Source organism: Narcine bancroftii, chromosome 6 (genome assembly GCF_036971445.1).
Source record: "Narcine bancroftii isolate sNarBan1 chromosome 6, sNarBan1.hap1, whole genome shotgun sequence".
Taxonomy (NCBI): Eukaryota; Metazoa; Chordata; class Chondrichthyes; order Torpediniformes; family Narcinidae; genus Narcine; species Narcine bancroftii.
In genome coordinates this window covers 45,560,109-45,581,833 of record NC_091474.1, presented here as the reverse complement: position 1 = coordinate 45,581,833, position 21,725 = coordinate 45,560,109, and the positions used below count along the sequence as shown (strand labels likewise).

General features: G+C 45.4%; 1 protein-coding gene across 3 annotated transcripts in view; it reads left to right on the top strand.

The window, feature by feature from the left end:
• The window catches only part of LOC138736042 (cadherin-22-like), a 1,166,757-nt gene that overhangs the window by 590,274 nt on the left and 554,758 nt on the right, over nucleotides 1-21,725 (top strand). For all 3 annotated transcript variants that reach the window (XM_069884871.1, XM_069884873.1, XM_069884872.1), the window contains exon 6: nucleotides 1,883-2,070. In XM_069884871.1, coding sequence (XP_069740972.1) covers nucleotides 1,883-2,070 — 188 coding nt within the window. The remainder of the gene's footprint in view (nucleotides 1-1,882; nucleotides 2,071-21,725) is intronic.

The following is a 21,725-nucleotide window of genomic DNA, read 5'->3' as shown; positions in this document are numbered from 1 at the left end:
AATTTCTACTGAGGTGTGGTGGAAAGTGGCCTGACTGGCTGCATCATGGTCTGGTATGGGGACCCCAATACCCCTGAGTGCAAAGCCCTCCAAAATGTAGTGGACACTGCCAGGACATCACAAGCAAAACCCTCCCCACCATCTAGAACAGGGGTGTCAAACTCAAATTCACGGAGGGCCAAAATTAAAAACTTGGACTAAGTCGAGGGCCGAACTAAATATTTATTGAAAATTTTCAACAACATCTGCATGTTTTCTCTTCTTTCAACATATGTAATGTTAAACTTTAGGATATAACTTTAGGAGGATAATGTTACAGGTCAGGAGTAGGTAGCTCAAGTTCACCCTTTGCTTGACCTGAGGGAAACATATTTGGTCCCTGTGGAGATGTAGTCAGCATTCACAGGCTGTGTCCATTTTGGCCTGCATCAGGACTCAGCATTTCCTGCTCACTCCTCAGGCTCTAGGCCTCTATTCACCCTCGACCCACCATCCCTCTACCTGACCAGTCCTTTACCCAACCTCTACTCACCCCTCACTCCACTCACTCTGCCTCTACCCACCCCATCCTATACACACCCCTCTACTGCCTCTCCCCTCAACCTGTTCCTCCCTCTACCCGTCTCTCACCCTCTAATCACCCCTCCCCTACTCGCCCTGCCCCTCTCCTTTTACCTCTTCACTATCCACCCCTCCTTCTACTCATCCCTCCCTCTAACTGCCCCTCGTACCACCATAACTTCCGCTGGCCATTACTCCTCACCTACACCCTCTGCCCACCCCTGCTTACCCACCCACTCAGGCCCAGTGCGCTGCCGATCAGCCTTTGTGGAACAGCGGGGGCCGTACGCAGCCTGCCATGTCCGTCGCGCCGACAGGAAATCACAGGCGCTCGCCAATCCGCTGCACCGCTCGACAGGTGGGTGAAGTGACTGGTTGTGCGGGGAGCCTTCCAACTGGCTTGCCGGCTAATGACATCGACAGACTTCTCGTGTTACAATTTTGTTTTCCCCGTTCTCAAAGTTTGCACGGTCAACCTGCAACACTCTTGCTCCCTCCGCGTCCCGTGGATAAGATGCCCGGGTGTTGTTAGGATTCTCAGCAGAAGGTTTGTGGAACTTTACCATTCTGGATTCCTTTTTGAGAATATTCTGGCCATCTTTTAAGGGGGGTGGTTTTAGGGGGGAGGGGATAGTTAGGGGGTGGAGAAGGATGTGCAATGAAGGGGGAGGATGGTGGGGGTGACATTACCAAAAAACAGCATCGGCTTTCGCTGCAGGGTGGGCCACCTCTAATACATTTTTGAAATGATCTTGCGGGCCAAATATAATTATATCGCGGGCCAAATTTGGCCCGCGGGCCAGAGTTTGACATGTGTAATCTAGAACATCTACAGTGAGCGCTGCCATCAGAGAACAGCAGCAATCATCAATGACCCACACCACCTAGCACAGACTCTGTTCTCACCGCTGCCATCAGGAAAAAGTTATAGGTGCCCCAAGACTCACACCACCAGGTTCATAAATAGCTGCTCCCCCTCCACCATCAGACTCCTCAACGAAAAACTCAATCAGAGACTCATTTAAGGACTCGTGCTCTTTATTAATTTTTTTTCTCTCTGTATTGCACAGTCAATTTGCTTACATTTGTTATCTGTTTACAGCTCTTTGTTAGTTAACATGCATTACGCTGTGTACAGTTTATTTTTTGCACTACCAATTAGTGGTAATTCTGCGCCGCCCGCAGGAAAAAACAATCTCAGGGTTGTATGTGATGTCATGCATGAACTCTTACAGTAAATCTGAAATACAGTTAAGACCATGTGAGGCGATGATGAAGCTCAACAGGTAACTTACAAGCCATATTCTGCTGTCTTTCACAGAGTTGTATCAACTCAGCATGCTCGAATCAGCAGCCATTGGAACAACAGTGGGCCGGGTGAAGGCTGAGGACGTTGACCTGGGCCCGAATTCCGAGATGACCTATATTCTGAAAGAGGAAGACAGCTCTGATAGGTTCAGCGTCATCACAGACCCTGAGGCACAGGAAGGGATCATCATTCTCAGAAAGGTGAGTGCTAGAATTCCAGACCCTCTAACCCAGGGCCTGATCCAATTCTTCCCCGAGCTTGCTTCGTTGGAAAACCAGGTCAAAGGAACACCTGACTTTGCAGGTTTCAAACAATTCAGTCCAGTGGGGAGTTCCCAGATTAAAATGCGAGACTTGCACACAGAAGCAAAGATGATTAACTTGGAAATGCGCGTTCAAAGCCACTCATAATAGTTGGGGAATTGAAAGTCAATGGATCAAATTATTATTTGGCTTGGCTTTGCGGACGAAGATTTATGGAGGGGGTAAATGTCCACGTCAGCTGCAGGCTCGTTTGTGGCTGACAAGTCCGATGCGGGACAGGCAGACACGGTTGCAGCGGTTGCAGGGGAAAATTGGTTGGTTGGGGTTGGGTGTTGGGTTTTTCCTCCTTTGCCTTTTGTCAGTGAGGTGGGCTCTGCGGTCTTCTTCAAAGGAGGTTGCTGCCCGCCAAACTGTGAGGCGCCAAGATGCACGGTTTGAGGCGATATCAGCCCACTGGCGGTGGTCAATGTGGCAGGCACCAAGAGATTTCTTTACGCAGTCCTTGTACCTTTTCTTTGGTGCACCTCTGTCACGGCGGCCAGTGGAGAGCTCGCCATATAACACGATTTTGGGAAGGCGATGGTCCTCCATTCTGGAGACGAGACCCACCCAGCGCAGCTGGATCTTCAGCAGCGTGGACTCGATGCTGTCGACCTCTGCCATCTCGAGTACTTTGACATTAGGGATGATAGCGCTCCAATGAATGTTGAGGATGGAGCGGAGACAACGCTGATGGAAGCGTTCTAGGAGCCGTAGGTGATGCCGGTAGAGGACCCATGATACGGAGCCGAACAGGAGTGTGGGTATGACAACGGCTCTGTATACGCTTACCTTTGTGAGGTTTTTCAGTTGGTTGTTTTTCCAGACTCTTTTGTGTAGTCTTCCAAAGGTGCTATTTGCCTTGGCGAGTCTGTTGTCTATCTCATTGTCGATCCTTGCATCTGATGAAATGGTGCAGCCGAGATAGGTAAACTGGTTGACCGTTTTGAGTTTTGTGTGCCCGATGGAGATGTGGGGGGGCTGGTAGTCATGGTGGGGAGCTGGCTGATGGAGGACTTCAATTTTCTTCAGGCTGACTTCCAGGCCAAACATTTTGGCAGTTTCCGCAAAACAGGACGTCAAGCGCTGAAGAGCTGGCTCTGAATGGGCAACTAAAGCGGCATCGTCTGCAAAGAGTAGTTCACGGACAAGTTTCTCTTGTGTCTTGGTGTGAGCTTGTAGGCGCCTCAGATTGAAGAGACTGCCATCCGTGCGGTACCGGATGTAAACAGCGTCTTCATTGTTGGGGTCTTTCATGGCTTGGTTCAGCATCATGCTGAAGAAGATTGAAAAGAGGGTTGGTGCGAGAACACAGCCTTGCTTCACGCCATTGTTAATGGAGAAATAGTGCAGAAATAAAAGATGACACTATTGAAACTATTGGACATTTATTAAAATGCATTTGCTATTGTTATATGGTCTGGTTTATGTGACCTGCCAAAATGGTTAATTCCAAACTGTCCTTTGAATTAGATGAGCAAGATTAGCAGTCAGATATTTCAAAGGGGCTTTTAAGACAAAAGTGATGTATTTTCCAGTTAGGACAATATTTGGGGGAAATCTGCAGAAGTTTCGATATTTCCAAGCCTGAATTGAAATTGAGAAGAAACAAGAATGTCATCCCTCCCCAAATGAAATCTCCTTTTCACGTTGACCATCTTTCTCTTCGAGTACCAAAAAAAAATTCATCTTATCGGTTTGTGATATTTTGCCATCTTAATTCCCTTTTTTACACACCTCCTCAAGGGCATTCCCTGTTTTTAGCGCTTCATGTCCGCCAAATGGAACGTATCTCTTTATCAAACTCTTCTTATTCCTTTGTCATTCAGGGTAACGGGAATATTTATCTTTTCCCTTGGGAACACGTTCATACAAAATTTCTACTATTTCACTGTTAAAGGACTCCCACTTCCTCAATGTAAGAATTACTTGTCATATTTGCCACTTTTTTTAAAAAAAACAGCATTTATACCGTAAGTCCAGTTGTTCAAAGATTTTGCACTGTTTAGAATTTAGTACAATGTATATTCATAAAACATTTAGAATAGGACAGTGGGTTTTGGGCAGGTTTTGTAGAATTTACAAAAAGGCCAATTGCCATTTGTGTGCAAAGCAATTATGGTTGGTTTCTCTTCCCAGTTGATTTCCTTACTTCAGATTGAATAACTTGGCAACTTTCAAAGATGCCTGTCTTTAAAATATAATTCCTACAAAGAACATTGTGTACCCATTGACTAATTAAGAAACTTTTTTTTTTTAAATTTTTTTATTTTTCACACCATAAATCACATTAGCCATGATATACACTATTTCTTTTTCACACATATACAGTGACTTTTTCTCCCCCCCCCTTTCCTCCCAAACCACCCCCCCACGCCCCCCTCCCATCCATTTTAGGTATACAATCTAGGTTGCATTAAGCCAGTCAGACAATGTTGTCATTCAACAAAATTACACCAGAAATTCTACTGAGTCCATTCTTTTCTTTCCTTCTCCTTCCATCAACTTAGGTAATGTTTGTCCCCGGTAGGTTTTCGCTATTGTATTTAATGTAAGGCTCCTATACTTGTTCGAATATTTCAATATTATTTCTTAACCAATATGTTATTTTTTCTAATGGAATACATTTATTCATTTAAATTTGGTAGTTTCTTCCTTTTAATTTGGTTATGTATTCCATTAATATTTAAAGACATATAGTTCAGCGTAGCCCTTTTATATTTTGTTTATCTTCTCTTTCCGTTTTTCCATCATTACCTTTCCTCCTTTTCCATTTCTGTTTTCTTATTTTCAACTCTTTATAAGACAACATTCCTACAACATCCAACATTTTCCTTATTCTCCTATTTCTATCTTCTTTATCCCCAATCTCCCCTTCACCTCCTGAGTTGTCCTTTATCCCTTGTCGGACAACCACATCTCCCCTCTCCATTTGGATTTGCGAATCCACTCGCAAGCGTCAACTGATTTTGCAGTGACCGCTATTTCCCCCCACCCCGCCTCCCCCAGAAAAGATTTCACTTTTCATATGTCACAAAGGTCACTCTTTTAATTCCCTCCTTATTCTCTCTATTCCATTACCTTCCCTTATTAATTCTTGTCTATACTATCTATATTTTCCTCTAAGTACAGATACATTCACGTATGCTCATTGTCTCTATTCACTCTTATACCTCTTTACCCGCATACATATCAATCGTGATCATTTTAACTCTCATTACCCGTCTTCCTCCCTCAGTCTATTTTTGTAATTGTTCTGCAAATTTTCGTGCTTCTTCTGGATCCGAGAATAGTCTGTTTTGTTGTCCTGGAATAAATATTTTCAATACCGCTGGATGCTTTAGTATAAATTTATACCCTTTCTTCCATAAAATCGCCTTTGCTGTATTGAACTCTTTTCTCTTCTTTAGGAGTTCAAAACTTATATCTGGATAAATGAAGATTTTTTGCCCTTTATACTCCAGTGGTTTGTTGCCCTCTCTTACTTTTTCCATTGTCTTCTCCAGTACCTTTTCTCTTGTAGTATATCTTAGGAATTTTACTACAATAGATCTTGGTTTTTGTTGTGGTTGTGGTTTGGAGGCCAATACTCTATGTGCCCTTTCTATTTCCAATTCTTGCTGTAGTTCTGGACGTCCTAGGGTCTTAGGGATCCACTCTTTTATAAACTCCCTCATATTCTTGCCTTCTTCATCTTCCTTAAGGCCCACTATCTTTATGTTATTTCTTCTGTTATGGTTTTCCATTGTATCTATTTTTTGAGCTAGTAGTTCTTGTGTCTCTTTAGTTTTTTTATTAGATTTCTCCAATTTCTTTTTTAAGTCTTCTACCTCCATTTCTGCTGCTACTGCCCGCTCTTCCATCTTGTCCATTTTTTTTCCCATTTCTGTTAAGGTCATCTCCATTTTATTTATTTTCTCTTCTGTGTTGTTTATTCTTTTTCTTAAATCCTTAAATTCCTGTGTTTGCCATTCTTTAAATGACTCCATGTATCCTTTAATAAGAGCAAGTATATCCTTTACCTTGCCTTTCTTTTCTTCTTCTATTTCACCATACTCTTCCTCTTCTTCTTCCTCTGGGTTGACCATCTGTTGTTTCTTTGTTGCCCTTTTCTTCTTTCTTGTTTCTATTGTCTTCTGTGGTCTCTTCTTGCTGCAGGTGTTCTGCAGCTGTCGTTGCCGGCTGTGGAGATCGACTCCCCAGCTTGTCCCCCCTCCCGTCGGTGTGTTTTTTTTCATTCGCATCGCGCATGCGCGATACTTCGCGCATGCGCGGTTGCGCACTTTTACTTGGCTCTGTGAGCCATTTTTGTAGTCCATTATTTACCGACCTGAGGGAGCGGGTTTCTCTCTCCGCAGCGGGCCTCTTCGGACAGGTAAGGCCTTCACCTTTTTCCTCCTTTGTCTTCTCTTCCTCTCTTCTTACCGTTGCTTTCGATTTTTCTTTTTTTGTCGCCATCTTCTTTCCACCTTTATACTCACTTTTCTGTAACTTTTATTTCTGTGCCTTTGTGCTTTCTCTTGTTTTTCCCGACTTTTCTGGAGAGGGCTGGAGTTCACCGTCCGGCCACTACTCCATCACGTGACTCCTCTCGACTAATTAAGAAACTTGATGAGGATAATGGAGTATATACCTTCAGCATGTAATTCAGTAATGTTTTCGATAAGGTGCTGTATGGGAGCCTGGCCCCGAAGGTTAAGGTACAACGGATCCAAGATATGTTGGCAAATTAGATCCAAAAATGGCTTGGTGACCAAGAGAAAATAATGGTGGCACTGCTGGAGCTGTTGTAATGGCATCAATCCACTGGTGTGGACCACGGAGATCGGGGAGCGGAGACACTGCATTGCTCAGCAGGGTCCAACTGCCTGGTCCATATGCCAACAGGACTGTAAAGGCTTTAAATTTTTTATTAAAATCCTGCAAATATGGGGTCTGCACCCAAGGTGGTAGCACTTCTGTGTGGCAAAGTGACTAATGCCAGCAGTTTGTTCGAGAATGGGAAGGTTTTAATATTAGACTGCAGAAGGGGAGATCTTCTTCAACTCCATATATATAAAAAAAAGCCTCAATGACATTTTAGCCAATTATTTTCACCAATTATCTAGTCCTGATGAAGGGTTTTGGCTCAAAATGGTGACCGTTGCTTTTGCCCCTCCTGTAATTTTGTGCTTGGCTTCAGATTTCAGCCCCTGCAGCCTTTAAAAGTGCTGGGGAAACAAAGAAGGCCCCGCGGCATTCGCAGGAAGTAAAGGGTAACCAATGTCTTGGGCCTGAATCCTTCAGCGGGAAGGTGGACCAACAGGTGAGAAGGGGAAGAGGGATGAGGATCACAGGCTAACAGGTTGGGAGAGGGGTAGAAGAGAAAGAAACTGAGAGGTGACAGTTGGAGAGGAGCTGAGAAAGTTGATCTCCGTAAAGTGAATGGAAGGGGATCGGGAGAAGGAAGAAGAGAGACAAAGGGAAGAAAGAGACCAGAAGTCATCTTCCTTTGGATTCTGCGTGGCCTGCTGAGTTTCTCCAGCACTGTGGTGCCTGCAATGGACCCCAGCATCTGCAGATTTACCTGCATCCGCTGCCTTCTGTCTATCTGAATTGCTTGTGCCTCTTTTGGCTGGAATTCTGCTCTGCTGTGAAGTTAGAAATTCCTTCTTACTGCGTTTTCTTCTGAATCTTGGCACATCTGTTGAGACACAGTGGCAAAGGCCACTGTTACCATAGCTACACTCTAGCTTTCTGAGGCGAAACTCAACATGTCAAAGGGCTAAAATCTATCAATACTGGAATATGGTTATGCATTTTTTTCCACCAAGACAATTTTTCAAGCTGAATGTGCATTAAATAAGGAACTTATCAAAACATATTGAAGTCACAGGGAGAGACAAAAGTTTCAGACAGGTACTATCAAAAATGATATAGGTATACCCCGCTTTACGAATACTTGCTTCACGCAAATTCACTTTTACAAATAAACCTGCGTTCTTTTATCCGAAAGAAGTTTGAATGGGTTTGCGGATTTAGGAAAATATCCTTGGATAGTAGTGAGTTTGTCTTTGCTTTGCACCAGTGGTTCTCAAACTTTTTCTTTCCACTCACACTGCACTTTAAGTGTTCCATATGCCATCGGAGCTCAGTGTAAGGGATTACTTAAAGTGGGATTGCGAACCACTGTTTTACATCATTTCAGCTTATGAAAGGTTTCATAGGAATGGTCTCCTTTCATAAAGCAGGGTATACCTGTATTAGATATTATTCAGCAAGGCTTCCAGAGCCTTCCATTAATGGGACAAGGAACGTCAGCATGGTTTGCTTGGGTCTTTGTCCTGCCTGCCTGCTGGGCTCTGGCAAAGGTGCATTGTCTTCACACCATTCACATCAACCTACCTAGAGCCACAACACCTCCTCTTTGGTCAGGAGGCCTCAGAAACACCTACACTTCCTAAGGAGGTTGAGGAAGGCAAGGCTACCGGCCCCCATCTGAACAAAGTTTTACCGAAGTACAATGGTGTGCATGTATGGTCCATGAAACATTGTTTCATCAGGTTGTATGTTCAAGATTCATTAATTGTCATGTTTTGAGTTTTGTGTGCCCGATGGAGATGTGGGTAGTCATGGTGGGGAGCTGGCTGATGGAGGATCTCAGTTTTCTTCAGGCTGACTTCCAGGCCAAACACTTTGGCAGTTTCCGCAAAGCAGGACGTCAAGCGCTGAAGAACTGGCTCTGAATGGGCAACTAAAGCGGCATAGTCTGCAAAGAGTAGTTCACGGACAAGTTTCTCTTGTGTCTTGGTGTGAGCTTGCAGGCGCCTCAGATTGAAGAGACTGCCATCCGTGCGGTACCGGATGTAAACAGCGTCTTCATTGTTGGGGTCTTTCATGGCTTGGTTCAGCATCATGCTGAAGAAGATTGAAAAGAGGGTTGGTGCGAGAACACAGCCTTGCTTCACGCCATTGTTAATGGAGAAGGGTTCAGAGAGCTCATTGCTGTATCTGACCCGACCTTGTTGGTTTTCGTGCAGTTGGATAATCATGTTGAGGAACTTTGGGGGACATCCGATGCGCTCTAGTATTTGCCAAAGCCCTTTCCTGCTCACGGTGTCGAAGGCTTTGGTGAGGTAGAGTCCTTTGTTTTGTTCTCTGCACTTTTCTTGGAGCTGTCTGAGGGCAAAGACCATGTCAGTAGTTCCTCTGTTTGCGCGAAAGCCGCACTGTGATTCTGGGAGAATATTCTCGGCGACACTAGGTATTATTCTATTTAGTAGAATCCTAGCGAAGATTTTGCCTGCAATGGAGAGCAGCGTGATTCCCCTGTAGTTTGAGCAATCTGATTTCTCACCTTTGTTTTTGTACAGGGTGATGATGGTGGCATCACGAAGGTCCTGAGGTAGTTTTCCTTGGTCCCAACAAAGCTTGAAAAACTAATGCAGTTTGGCAGGCAGAGTTTTGCCGCCAGCCTTCCAGACCTCTGGGGGGGATTCCATACATACCTGCTGCTTTGCCACTTTTCAGTTGTTCGATTGCCTTATATGTCTCATCCTGGGTGAGGGCCTCATCCAGCTCTAGCCTTAGGGGCTGTTGAGGGAGCTGGAGCAGGGCGGAATCTTGGACTGAGCGGTTGGCACTGAAAAGAGATTGGAAGTGTTCTGACCATCGGTTGAGGATGGAGATCTTGTCGCTGAGGAGGACTTTGCCGTCTGATCTGCGCAGCGGGCTTTGGACTTGGGGTGAGGGGCCGTACACAGCCTTTAGAGCCTCGTAGAAACCCCTGAAGTCGCCAATGTCCGTGCTGAACTGGGTTCGTTTGGCGAGGCTAGTCCACCACTCATTTTGGATCTCCCGGAGTTTGCGCTGAAGATGGCTGCATGCGCGACGGAAGGCTTGTTTCTTCTCTGGGCAGGACGGCTTTGTAAGGTGAGCCTGGTGGGCAGCTCGCTTCTTTGCCAGCAGTTCCTGGATTTCCTGGCTGTTTTCGTCAAACCAGTCCTTGTTTTTCCTGGAGGACAATGAGATAGACAACAGACTCGCCAAGGCAAATAGCGCCTTTGGAAGACTACACAAAAGAGTCTGGAAAAACAACCAACTGAAAAACCTCACAAAGATAAGCGTATACAGAGCCGTTGTCATACCCACACTCCTGTTCGGCTCCGAATCATGGGTCCTCTACCGGCATCACCTACGGCTCCTAGAACGCTTCCACCAGCGTTGTCTCCGCTCCATCCTCAACATCCATTGGAGCGCTTTCATCCCAAACGTCGAAGTACTCGAGATGGCAGAGGTCGACAGCATTGAGTCCACGCTGCTGAAGATCCAGCTGTGCTGGGTGGGTCACTTCTCCAGAATGGAGGACCATTGCCTTCCCAAGATCGTGTTATATGGTGAGCACTCCACTGGCCACCGTGACAGAGGTGCACCAAAGAAAAGGTACAAGGACTGCCTAAAGAAATCTCTTGGTGCCTGCCACATTGACCACCGCCAGTGGGCTGATATCGCCTCAAACCGTGCATCTTGGCACCTCACAGTTTGGTGGGCAGCAACCTCCTTTGAAGAAGACCGCAGAGCCCACCTCACTGACAAAAGGCAAAGGAGGAAAAACCCAACACCCAACCACAACCAACTATTTTTCCGCTGCAGCCGCTGCAACCGTGTCTGCCTGTCCCGCATCGGACTTGTCAGCCACAAACGAGCCTGCAGCTGACGTGGACTTTTACCCCCTCCATAAATCTTCGTCTGCGAAGCCAAGCCAAAGAAGAAGAATTGTCATGTAATAAAACAGATAAAGTGATATGACACAACCGGACGAAACAGTGTTTCTCCAGACCATAGTGCAAAAACATACACATGCACCCTTAATACTCAGTGCATAACGATCACACTCACGTACATATTAACACACAGATATTCATGTACAGTACTTATCGGTAACTGTACTCAAGAAGAAAGATATGTACACAAAAGAGAGAAATGTAAATAAAGAAAGAAATGTAAAGAAACTGATTCTGCGATACAGAAAATATAAATGTTTAATAATAAATAATGAGCAAAGTAGAAGGCCTTAAATGAATCTCGGAATGACCCTGTTGTTCAGGAGTCCGACGGAGGAACCTGAAGGTACCTGTACCTCCTCCCTGATGGCAATAGCAAGAACAGAGTGTGCGATGCGGATCCTCGATGATTGCTGCTACTCATTGTTCCATGTAGATATTCCCGATGGTGAGGAGCATTTGCCTGTGATGTAGCGGCTGAGGCCACTACCTTTTCCAGGATTTTTCACTCAGAGCTATTGGTACCCCCTTATCAGGCTGTGATGCAGCTGGTCAGCACAGTTTATGCTGTAGATCGAGGGATGTTTGCCAATGACATACGGAACCCCCGCAAACGCCTGAGGAAATAAAGGCACTGATGTGCTTTGTTCACAATGCTGTTGATTGGTTGAGGTTAGATGCTCTGAGGTAGTGACCCCCCCCCAGGAATTTATTGCTGCTCACCCTCTCCACCTCTGTTCCCCAATGATCGTATACCTCTGGTTTTCTTTTCCTAAAACCTACAATCAGCTCCTTGATCTTTGTGACATAGATGAGAAATTGTTAATATACACTCAGCTAAACAATCTCTTCCTTGTATGCCGATTCATCACTAACTTTGTAAAAAAAAATGATTAAATTTAGACATACAGCATGGTAACAGGTCATTTCAGCCCATGAGTCCGTGCCGCCAAATTTGTACCCCATTAACCTATATCTCCAGTATGCTTTTGAATGGTGGCAGGGAACCAGAGCCCCCAGAGAAAACTCACACAGACACAGAGAGAATGTACAAACGCCTTACAGATAATGCGGGATTAGAACCCTTGTCTGGTCTGGATCGCTGCCGCTGTAAAGACGCTGCGCTGACTGCTATGCCAACCGCGTTGCCCATTTTATAACAGCGCCCAACTACTGTGGTATCATCATCAAATCTACATCGTGTTGTCATACTGAGCCACACAGTCATAAGTGTAAAGTGAGTTGAGGAGGGGGCATCTTTGTGGTGCACTGAATGCTGACAGAGTTTGTGAAGGGATGTTTCACAACCACCAGTTGACCTGTGCAGGCAGAGAGGGTTAGAGCAGTGTTTCTCAACCTTTTTCTTTCCACTCACTTACCATTTGAAGGAATCCCTATGCTCTCTGATTAGTAACCTCACCAAAGCCTTCGACACCGTGAGCAGGAAAGGGCTTTGGCAAATACTAGAGCGCATCGGATGTCCCCCAAAGTTCCTCAACATGATTATCCAACTGCACGAAAACCAACAAGGTCGGGTCAGATACAGCAATGAGCTCTCTGAACCCTTCTCCATTAACAATGGCGTGAAGCAAGGCTGTGTTCTCGCACCAACCCTCTTTTCAATCTTCTTCAGCATGATGCTGAACCAAGCCATGAAAGACCCCAACAATGAAGACGCTGTTTACATCCGGTACCGCACGGATGGCAGTCTCTTCAATCTGAGGCGCCTGCAAGCTCACACCAAGACACAAGAGAAACTTGTCCGTGAACTACTCTTTGCAGATGATGCCGCTTTAGTTGCCCATTCAGAGCCAGCTCTTCAGCGCTTGACGTCCTGCTTTGCGGAAACTGCCAAAATGTTTGGCCTGGAAGTCAGCCTGAAGAAAACTGAGGTCCTCCATCAGCCAGCTCCCCACCATGACTACCAGCCCCCCCACATCTCCATCGGGCACACAAAACTCAAAACGGTCAACCAGTTTACCTATCTCGGCTGCACCATTTCATCAGATGCAAGGATCGACAATGAGATAGACAACAGACTCGCCAAGGCAAATAGCGCCTTTGGAAGACTACACAAAAGAGTCTGGAAAAACAACCAACTGAAAAACCTCACAAAGATAAGCGTATACAGAGCCGTTGTCATACCCACACTCCTGTTCGGCTCCGAATCATGGGTCCTCTACCGGCACCACCTACGGCTCCTAGAACGCTTCCACCAGCGTTGTCTCCGCTCCATCCTCAACATCCATTGGAGCGCTTACACCCCTAACGTCGAAGTACTCGAGATGGCAGAGGTCGACAGCATCGAGTCCACGCTGCTGAAGATCCAGCTGCGCTGGATGGGTCACGTCTCCAGAATGGAGGACCATCGCCTTCCCAAGATCGTGTTATATGGCGAGCTCTCCACTGGCCACCGTGACAGAGGTGCACCAAAGAAAAGGTACAAGGACTGCCTAAAGAAATCTCTTGGTGCCTGCCACATTGACCACCGCCAGTGGGCTGATAATGCCTCAAACCGTGCATCTTGGCGCCTCACAGTTTGGCGGGCAGCAACCTCCTTTGAAGAAGACCGCAGAGCCCACCTCACTGACAAAAGGCAAAGGAGGAAAAACCCAACACCCAACCCCAACCAACCAATTTTCCCTTGCAACCGCTGCAATCGTGTCTGCCTGTCCCGCATCGGACTTGTCAGCCACAAACGAGCCTGCAGCTGACGTGGACTTTTTACCCCCTCCATAAATCTTCGTCCGCGAAGCCAAGCCAAAGAAAAGAAGAGTAAGGGATTCCTTAAGGTGTTATGTGGGTGGAAAGAAAAAGTTTGAAAACCACTGTTTTAATCGTATCCAATTGACTCGTTAACTCCAAAGGAAATGGGCCAATGACAATTTTTCTCAAGCAAAATATTTCAGTAACATTTTGGTCTAGAGCAGTGATTCTCAAACTTCTCTTCCCACTCACATCCCACCTTAACCAATCCCTTCCTAATCACAGAGAACCGATAGCATAAAGTGGTTTGTGAGTTGAAAGAAAAAGGTTGAGAACCACTGGGTTAGAGGGATATATGTCAAGTACAGACAAAATGGACCAGCTCAGATGGGCCATGTGGTTGGCATGGGCAAGTTGGGCTGTAGGGCCTGTGCTGGTCTGTGATGCATTGAGGTAGCAGCAAGCAAGCACAAACTCATAAAAGTCTGTACAACAGGCTTGATTCTATTAAAAGTCTGAACACCAGTTCATGCCTTGGTGGCTCCCCATATAACTGGCTCAGGAAGGGCCGGCTCAGGTTTATATTCAGGCTGGCCAGGTGGAGTCAGCCCCTTAGGTGGTCTTCCTGCAGGTACAGAGATCGCCCCCTGCAGTCGGCTGGTGGTTTATTCACCATATGGTCAATGCAGCTCTCTGATTTTCCAACTAACTTCCCTAAATGCCTCACCTTACTTGTCTGCGAGGAATTCCATTAGTCTTCCTTTCCCTGATGATTTGGATCCTATTGTTCAAGCCCATGTAAATAGCTTGCATTACACTGGCCTTATCAATACTCAAAAACTCAATCAAATTTGTCAGACATGATTTCCCACACAGGACGAGTCAATCCTGATTCAATCTTTGCCTTTACAAATGCAAATGAATTCTTCCCTCCAGAATCCCCTCCAGTAACTGTCAGGCTTACCTGTAGTTCACTGCAACCCTTCTTCAATAAAAGCACACCATTAGCCACCCTCAAGTATTCCAGTAACTCAACTGTGGCTAACAAAGATGCAAAGATCACTGCTAGGGCTCCAGAAGTCTCCTCATCCTGGCTTCCCACAATGTCCCAGGATGCAGCTAGTCAGGACCAGGGACTTATCCGCCTTTATACACTTCTCTGCAATGTAGATTTGCATCATTTCCTTCTTCATCATAAATACAGAGTATTTAAGCACCACAATGACCAGTGCCTTGGATACCTATTCCAACAACCAATGATTCACCAAATAGCTGGAGCCTATTTGTTTTCAAAAGTGTTTGTTGTTGAATGAATTTAAAGGTCACCCAGCGGATTAAATATTAACCAGCTTCAGCAATAATTTAGAACAGACAAATCCCTGTTATTAAACTAAATAAATTAATGGATCAGGTAACATCATAGAAATAGGGGTATCTAATGAGAATAAACCAAATAGAATATTCTGTAGCAGCTCACCGGAGGCTTAATTGAACCGGCACAGGAGGTTCTGAGTGGCGTCTTGATGTCACAATGCAACCTCTTCATTTGGAACGTGTGGGGTTTTAAAAAGCTGCGCGAGACTGTTTGAGTTAACGACTTTTACTGAACTTTGACTCGACTACGTCTGATCATCTTCTTGTTCTTCATTTCTCATTGCGACACAGTTGTGACAATTCCAGGTTTTATCACAGCTCTGTTTTTAATGGATTGACTCTTCACTGAGGACTTCTAGAAAAATCAAGTAGAGTGTTATGATATGAGTTTTAAATTAAATGCAATAAAATATATGTCCTCCTGTTGAGAAACCAGCTTGGGTGGCCCTGTAGATTCAGCTGCACGACATGAAGGGTCAAAGGATGAGAAGAAGGGTGATGTTGAAGGGAAGGGCTCAGGAAGTTGAGGATGCACAACTTCAAACATCTGGAATGGAAAGGCTTCCCGTCACTGTGAGGACAGAAGTGACTGGGTTGAAAAGGCAAAGAAATGGAAGGTATAAGAGAGTGGTGAGGCCATTTTTAGAGTATTGTGTGCAGTTTTTGTCATCTAACTACAAGAACAGTTAGGGGGGGTCTATTAGTATGACTGTAGCGATATGTTTTCTCCTTGTACATTATTCCCTACCTGTTGTATGCTGTTGTATGTATGAGTCTGGCCCGCCCACTGGTAACTCAACTCCTATGTCTCCTCCCCTTATGACCTGGCCATAAAGGTCGAACACCCTCTCCACCTTCCGGCATTCCTGTACCTGGATCTGGGCCAGCCAAAATCTTGTGTTTATTAAACCCTATCATTCCCCTGCTTTCGACTTCGTGGTTATTGATAGAGCCTATCAATGGGTCTATTAGATGAGTCTATCAGCTAGTTCTCCATGGCGACAGAAAGTGTAAGCAGAGTCGACAGAGGCAGCCTGAGCTAATACATAACTCTCTGCAGTTCTTCTCACGGTTTCAGGTCAGGACCCTTTTATTCCCCAATATGTTGACTCTCCAATCCCCATCTTCTGATACTCCCCACCTTCACTCATGCGCTCAAACTTTCAGCATTTGCAGTGGGAAAAAAAATTGACATGATGTTTTTCCTCCATTGTGTTCAGGGAAGAATTAATCTTGTTATACCAACTAGATTTGCTCATCCTTGAAACAGTGGGCAGGCAAACATCTTTTAAGGAGATTAAAGTGTCTGCCAATCAAAGTCAAGAAGTTATCATCTGCAGGGAATGGATTTGCTTCCTGTATAAAATTAATCAATCCACTCTTCTACCTTTGATAAATTCCTTTAGGACCTGTTACTCAGTGACCTCCTTTTCTGATGGGCTGCCTTCTATTCTATTCCCACCCCACAATGCTGGGTTGAGTGGAGGCAGGGGCCCAACAGAAACAAATGGACTGAACAAACTCAAAGGCAGAACAAGTATGTGTTTTGTTTTTATTCCAGGGCCATTACACACTCTGTGAAAGCCAGAATCATTAATTTTTAAAAAAATCATTTATCAACATTTGCCCAAGAGCAAAGCATCTTCTTAATTATAAGTCTACCTTGTGATGCAGAACACACACCATTTCATCTTTCCTCAATCCTACTGGCATCCTTTGTGATTTGGAGTGGTGGTTCGGGCCATTCCTTCAGTAATCTGTCCTCGATTCCATGTTATCCTCCCGGTGCAAGTTCAAGCTTACTGTCGCATGTATGGAAAATGCAACGACAGAGGTTGTTTGGAGAGCAGTCTGGCAGACATCACCAACACAGTACCACAAATAGGACATAGAGCAAGAGTGCAAAGTGCAGAGTTAGCAGGGAAAGATTCAGTGGGGATGGGGAAAAGGCAGTGTTACTCTTTTGAGGTGCTTTCATGAGGCTGATAACGGAAGGAAAGGAACTGGCCTCGAATCCAGCGATGCATGGTCTCACACCTGGCGGGAGGGTTGAGAAGAAAGCTTGGCCAGAGTGGAACGAGTCTTTGAACATGTTGGCTGCTTTTTCAAGGCAATTGGTGTTATCGATGGAGGCAATGGAAGGTGGGGGGAGTGGGGGGAGGTGACTGTGATGGAATGAGTCACAATTCTCTATGGTTTCTTGCTGGCCTGAGTGGAGCAGTTCACGTTCCACACAGTGATGCACACTAACAGGATGCTTTCGGTGGTGCCGCAGAAGTCATTGTTAAGGGATGCTGGTGACTTTCACGGGCTTCTGAGGAAGTAGAGACACTGGCCACTTTCTTGGCCCTTGCCTAGGTGGTGCTTGAACCAGGTCAGGTCACTAGAGATGTCTACTTTTAGGATATTAAGCTTGTTGGGAGTCTCTATCTCTGTCCTGTTGATGTGGACCAGGGCATCAGATCCCAATGCCCATGACTTACTCTGGTTTTGGTTGACATTGAGGGAGAGGCTGTTGGCCTCTATCACAAGTCTCTTTATCTCTCTTCTGTATTCTTTTTCATCATTACTCAAGGTTCTGCCAATGACATTGGCGTCACCCATGACAACACCATGGATGGTGTTTGAGCAGTGTTTGTTCACTCAGTGATGGGTGAACAGAGAGTTCAGTAGGGGACTAAATACTCAGCCTTGTGATCCCCTCGTGTTGAGGATGTTCCTGCAGGAGGTGCCGTCACCAGTCCTCACTGACTGAGTCAGGGATATAATTACTGAGGGGGGGGGGGGTTGTGGGTGCCGAGACGAAGGTCATGCAGCTTGGGGAGGAGTTTGTTTGGTACTAACTTTTTCACTCAAAGAGTGGTTGGTATGAGACGCCAGAGGAAACTGTAGACGCAGGTGGAAAGTGTTCAAAAATTATGGGCAGATATAGGGATAGAAGAGGTTCAGATGAACATGGGCTAAAAAGCAGGCACATGGGACAAGCCCAGCATGGGTGGGTAGGGCTAAAAGGCCTATTCTGTGCTCCATGATTCTGTGACTTGATATGTTTACACTTGGTGTCAGAGCATTGAGAGGAAGAAGTATCACATTAGAATCTCCACCATGGGTGTTCACCATGTTTGGAATCTCAACTGGACAAACCCAGAACATGGTGTTTTGTGGAGAAAGTGTCATGTTTGGTGGGTTTAGAGAGAGATGAGTCTGGACACAATGGTTTGCAATTAATAAGAGTGAGAATTTATAAGGGAGCGTGGGAACAGATTATAACGGGAAACAAACAGGGAAGAACATTAGACAGTACACAATTATTAATTTCCACAGGCGATGTAGTCATTTACAGCCTATAAGCAGGGGTTAAACACACTCTCCCGGAACCCTAAATAATGGGTACCATTGTACCCACAGGGGCATATGCACACCATCAGATCCATGATCAGTTGGGAACAGCGGCTCTACTGCCAGTATTTATCTATAGCAATACACGGCTCAACTTAATTGCCTTGTGCACCTTACCCATGACCATTCCAAGTGACGCTTGCAGCAGCGACCTGGCATGGAGTAATATCTGGAGCTAGCACTACAAGGCAGTGAGAGCTAGTTTCCTCTTTGTTGGAGCTAAATACAGGGCTCTAGCCAATAAGGATGCTGAGTGATTTGAAGCAGCCAATGGCAAGGTGTGCACTGACCAGCGGTATGAGCCCAATTTTAACTGGCAATTAGTAACTTTGTCTATAACTTTGTAACTTCGAGTGGAACAAAAAGTTCACCATGTACTGACAGGTGGTGCAACTTCCAAATGAGTTTCAGGTGGGGAAGCCACATGACCATAGGCAGGGAGCCTCCCCCACACACATCACATGGTCAGTACAAAATGTGTGTATGATATGCATGCCATTCTGGTGTTTTCTTTGTCAAAGAGCTGCTTTTTGCTGAGCATTAGTTTCTTCAGCCAGAGGGTGGAGAATCTGTGGAAGGCAGATTGAAAGTGGAGGTTGATAGGTTCTTGATTTGTAAGGGCATCAAAGGTTATGGACAGAAGGCAGGAGAATGGGGATGAGAAGGAGTCAGTTATGATTCGAATGGTGAAGCAGACTTGATGAGCCAAATGGCCTCATTCTGCTGCAATATCCTAGTCAGATCCGTTGAAAATTTACAAATGGAAATTTATATATTTTTGCTTGGCAATTGGATTGGACATTATCTGATTGAATGAGGAAGCAGGGGTAAGGTGGCAAATGGATTACGCTTTCCCCGATGTGTTCTATTGCTTTATTGTCAGTCAGTAATGTGTCAGGAATTAAAGTAATGTTTTAACAATCAAATGGCCAACCTTTAGGAGGAAGTGACTGCCATTTCCCACTCAGGCCTCTCAATGCCAGTTTCTCAGTGATGTGTTTTACTCATTACACAGTCCCAGCTTCCCTCCGATGTGTTTGATTTTTACACAGTCCATCTTTCACCAATGTGTTTTACCCTTCACACTGTCCCACTCACTCACCAATGTGCTTTACCCTATACACAGTCCCAATCTCTCATCAATGCGGTTTACCCTTTATACAGTCCCAGTCTCTCACCAATGTGCTTTACCCTATACACAGTCCCAGTCTCTCATCAATGCGGTTTACCCTTTATACAGTCCCAGTCTCTCACCAATGTGCTTTACCCTATACACAGTCCCAGTCTCTCACCAATGCGGTTTACCCTTTATACAGTCCCAGTCTCTCACCAGTGTGGTTTACCCTTTATACAGTCCCAGTCTCTCACCAATGTGCTTTACCCTATACACAGTCCCAGTCTCTCACCAATGCGGTTTACCCTATACACAGTCCCAGTCTCTCATCAATGCGGTTTACTCTTTATACAGTCCCAGTCTCTCATCAATGCGGTTTACCTTATACACAATCCCAGTCTCTCACCAATGCGGTTTACCCTCTTCACAGCCCCTGTCTCTCACTGATGCAGTTTACCCTATACACACTCCCGCCTCCCTTCAATGTGGTTTACCTTTTACCTGTCTCTGAAGTAATCCATTAACCATTGCTTTTAATTAAAGAGGGACATCACTAAAACAAAAACCAATTAAAGATGCATGGATCGGAATATTCATGCATGGCTGAACTCAACAGCACAGCTGAAGATAGAGGGAGATTATTAGAACAAAAATGAACAAACTTTTTATCCTTGAAGGGTAAAATGTCAATAAAATCTTTCAAACTGAAAAGGTTCCTTTAACCCATGCTGTGGAGGTGGGACCGATGTAGGCTTCACTTCTATTGGCACAGTTTAAAGGGTCTCCCACTAATGTCTGTGCCAAACCTGGCACTAATTTAAACACCATCTCTTCTCTCTGCACATGATACATGTCTCTCTGTTCCCTGCATAATCATCCTGTAATTATCTAAATGTCATGATTGGATCTGCTTCCACCACTACTGCTGGAAGTTAATTCCAAGCGCCCACCCCTCTTTTGGTAAAAAACCTACTCCACAAGACTCCTTTAAACTTTGTCCTCTCACCTTAAATGTTACCAGCATTTTTTGTTTTAATTTCATTGTTTTCTTAAGTTTGCTTGTTAAGAACTTTAGAATAATCTGGATGTTAAACAGTGTTGAAGATATCCAGTAAAACATGAGATTAGCATCAAGGAGAACTGGGTGTCTGTTTGCATTGGGATAGGAGAGGTAAAGGTTCTATTATAGTCACTTAATTTGCATTTAGAATGTAACATACATGAAATTCTTTAACTTTGTCTACTGTAAGGAAGACAGAGGGTCACCACTTTGTCCGAAACCCCTCCCATAATAAGGCCCTAGCAAGGAACAAACTCACATCCCTTGGTTTATAAGACCAGTGCTCTAACCGCTGAGCTATGGAGTTACAGTTATAACAATGACCCTCAAACCGGTAGCGATGACAGTCCAAGGATGAGATACGTACCTGGAGGTTGGGGTTATATTTCCAGAGGAAGTACTCTCAAAAGGTCCGTGTAAGATTCAATGCCTTATCATAGTAATAAAACAGTGTACTATTGCATGAAATTTCTTTTTGCCCACTGCAAGGCAGACAGATTCGCCACCGGCAGGAATTGCCTTAGTGCCTCTTACAGTCAGACTTACGATCAGAGTGAGAGAAGCAAAGATTCATCTCCAGCACTTCCCCAGCCTCTGTAGTCACCCAGAGTCCAGTCCAAACCATTGGCGACCCGAGCTCCAGATCCAAACCTCCAACACAATTGAGAACCCTTTGACTCCCTCGGCACCTCTTCGCATCCCGGTTCCAATACCTGGTACCCGCTCCAGCCAGTTTGAGCCAGCCTCCAGCAGTCAGCAGCCCAGCACAAGTCTCCAGACACCAGTCTCCAGCAGTCCTCAGCCTCCATGGGTTCCTCGCCTCGAGTTGCCAACAGCCCGCTGGTCCAACATCTGCAGAACCCCCTCACTAGTCTGCCTCCATGCTCACTGACCTGCGGGTCATCTCCTCTGCTTCTCCATCTCAGACGGGGGGAGAGGGTGGGAGATGATCTTCCTGTCCTGTGGTGCTCTGCTCCAGTTCTCCACTTCCCCGGAGTCTGCAACCCCTCGTGGCTGTTGCCGATTAATAAACTCTGTTATCTTGGGCACCAACCCCCCAAGGTTCCAGGATCTTAAATAAAACCACCGTTGACTCTCTCAACTGGCTGTTCCAAGTCTGTGCGGAATTGAAGGCAGT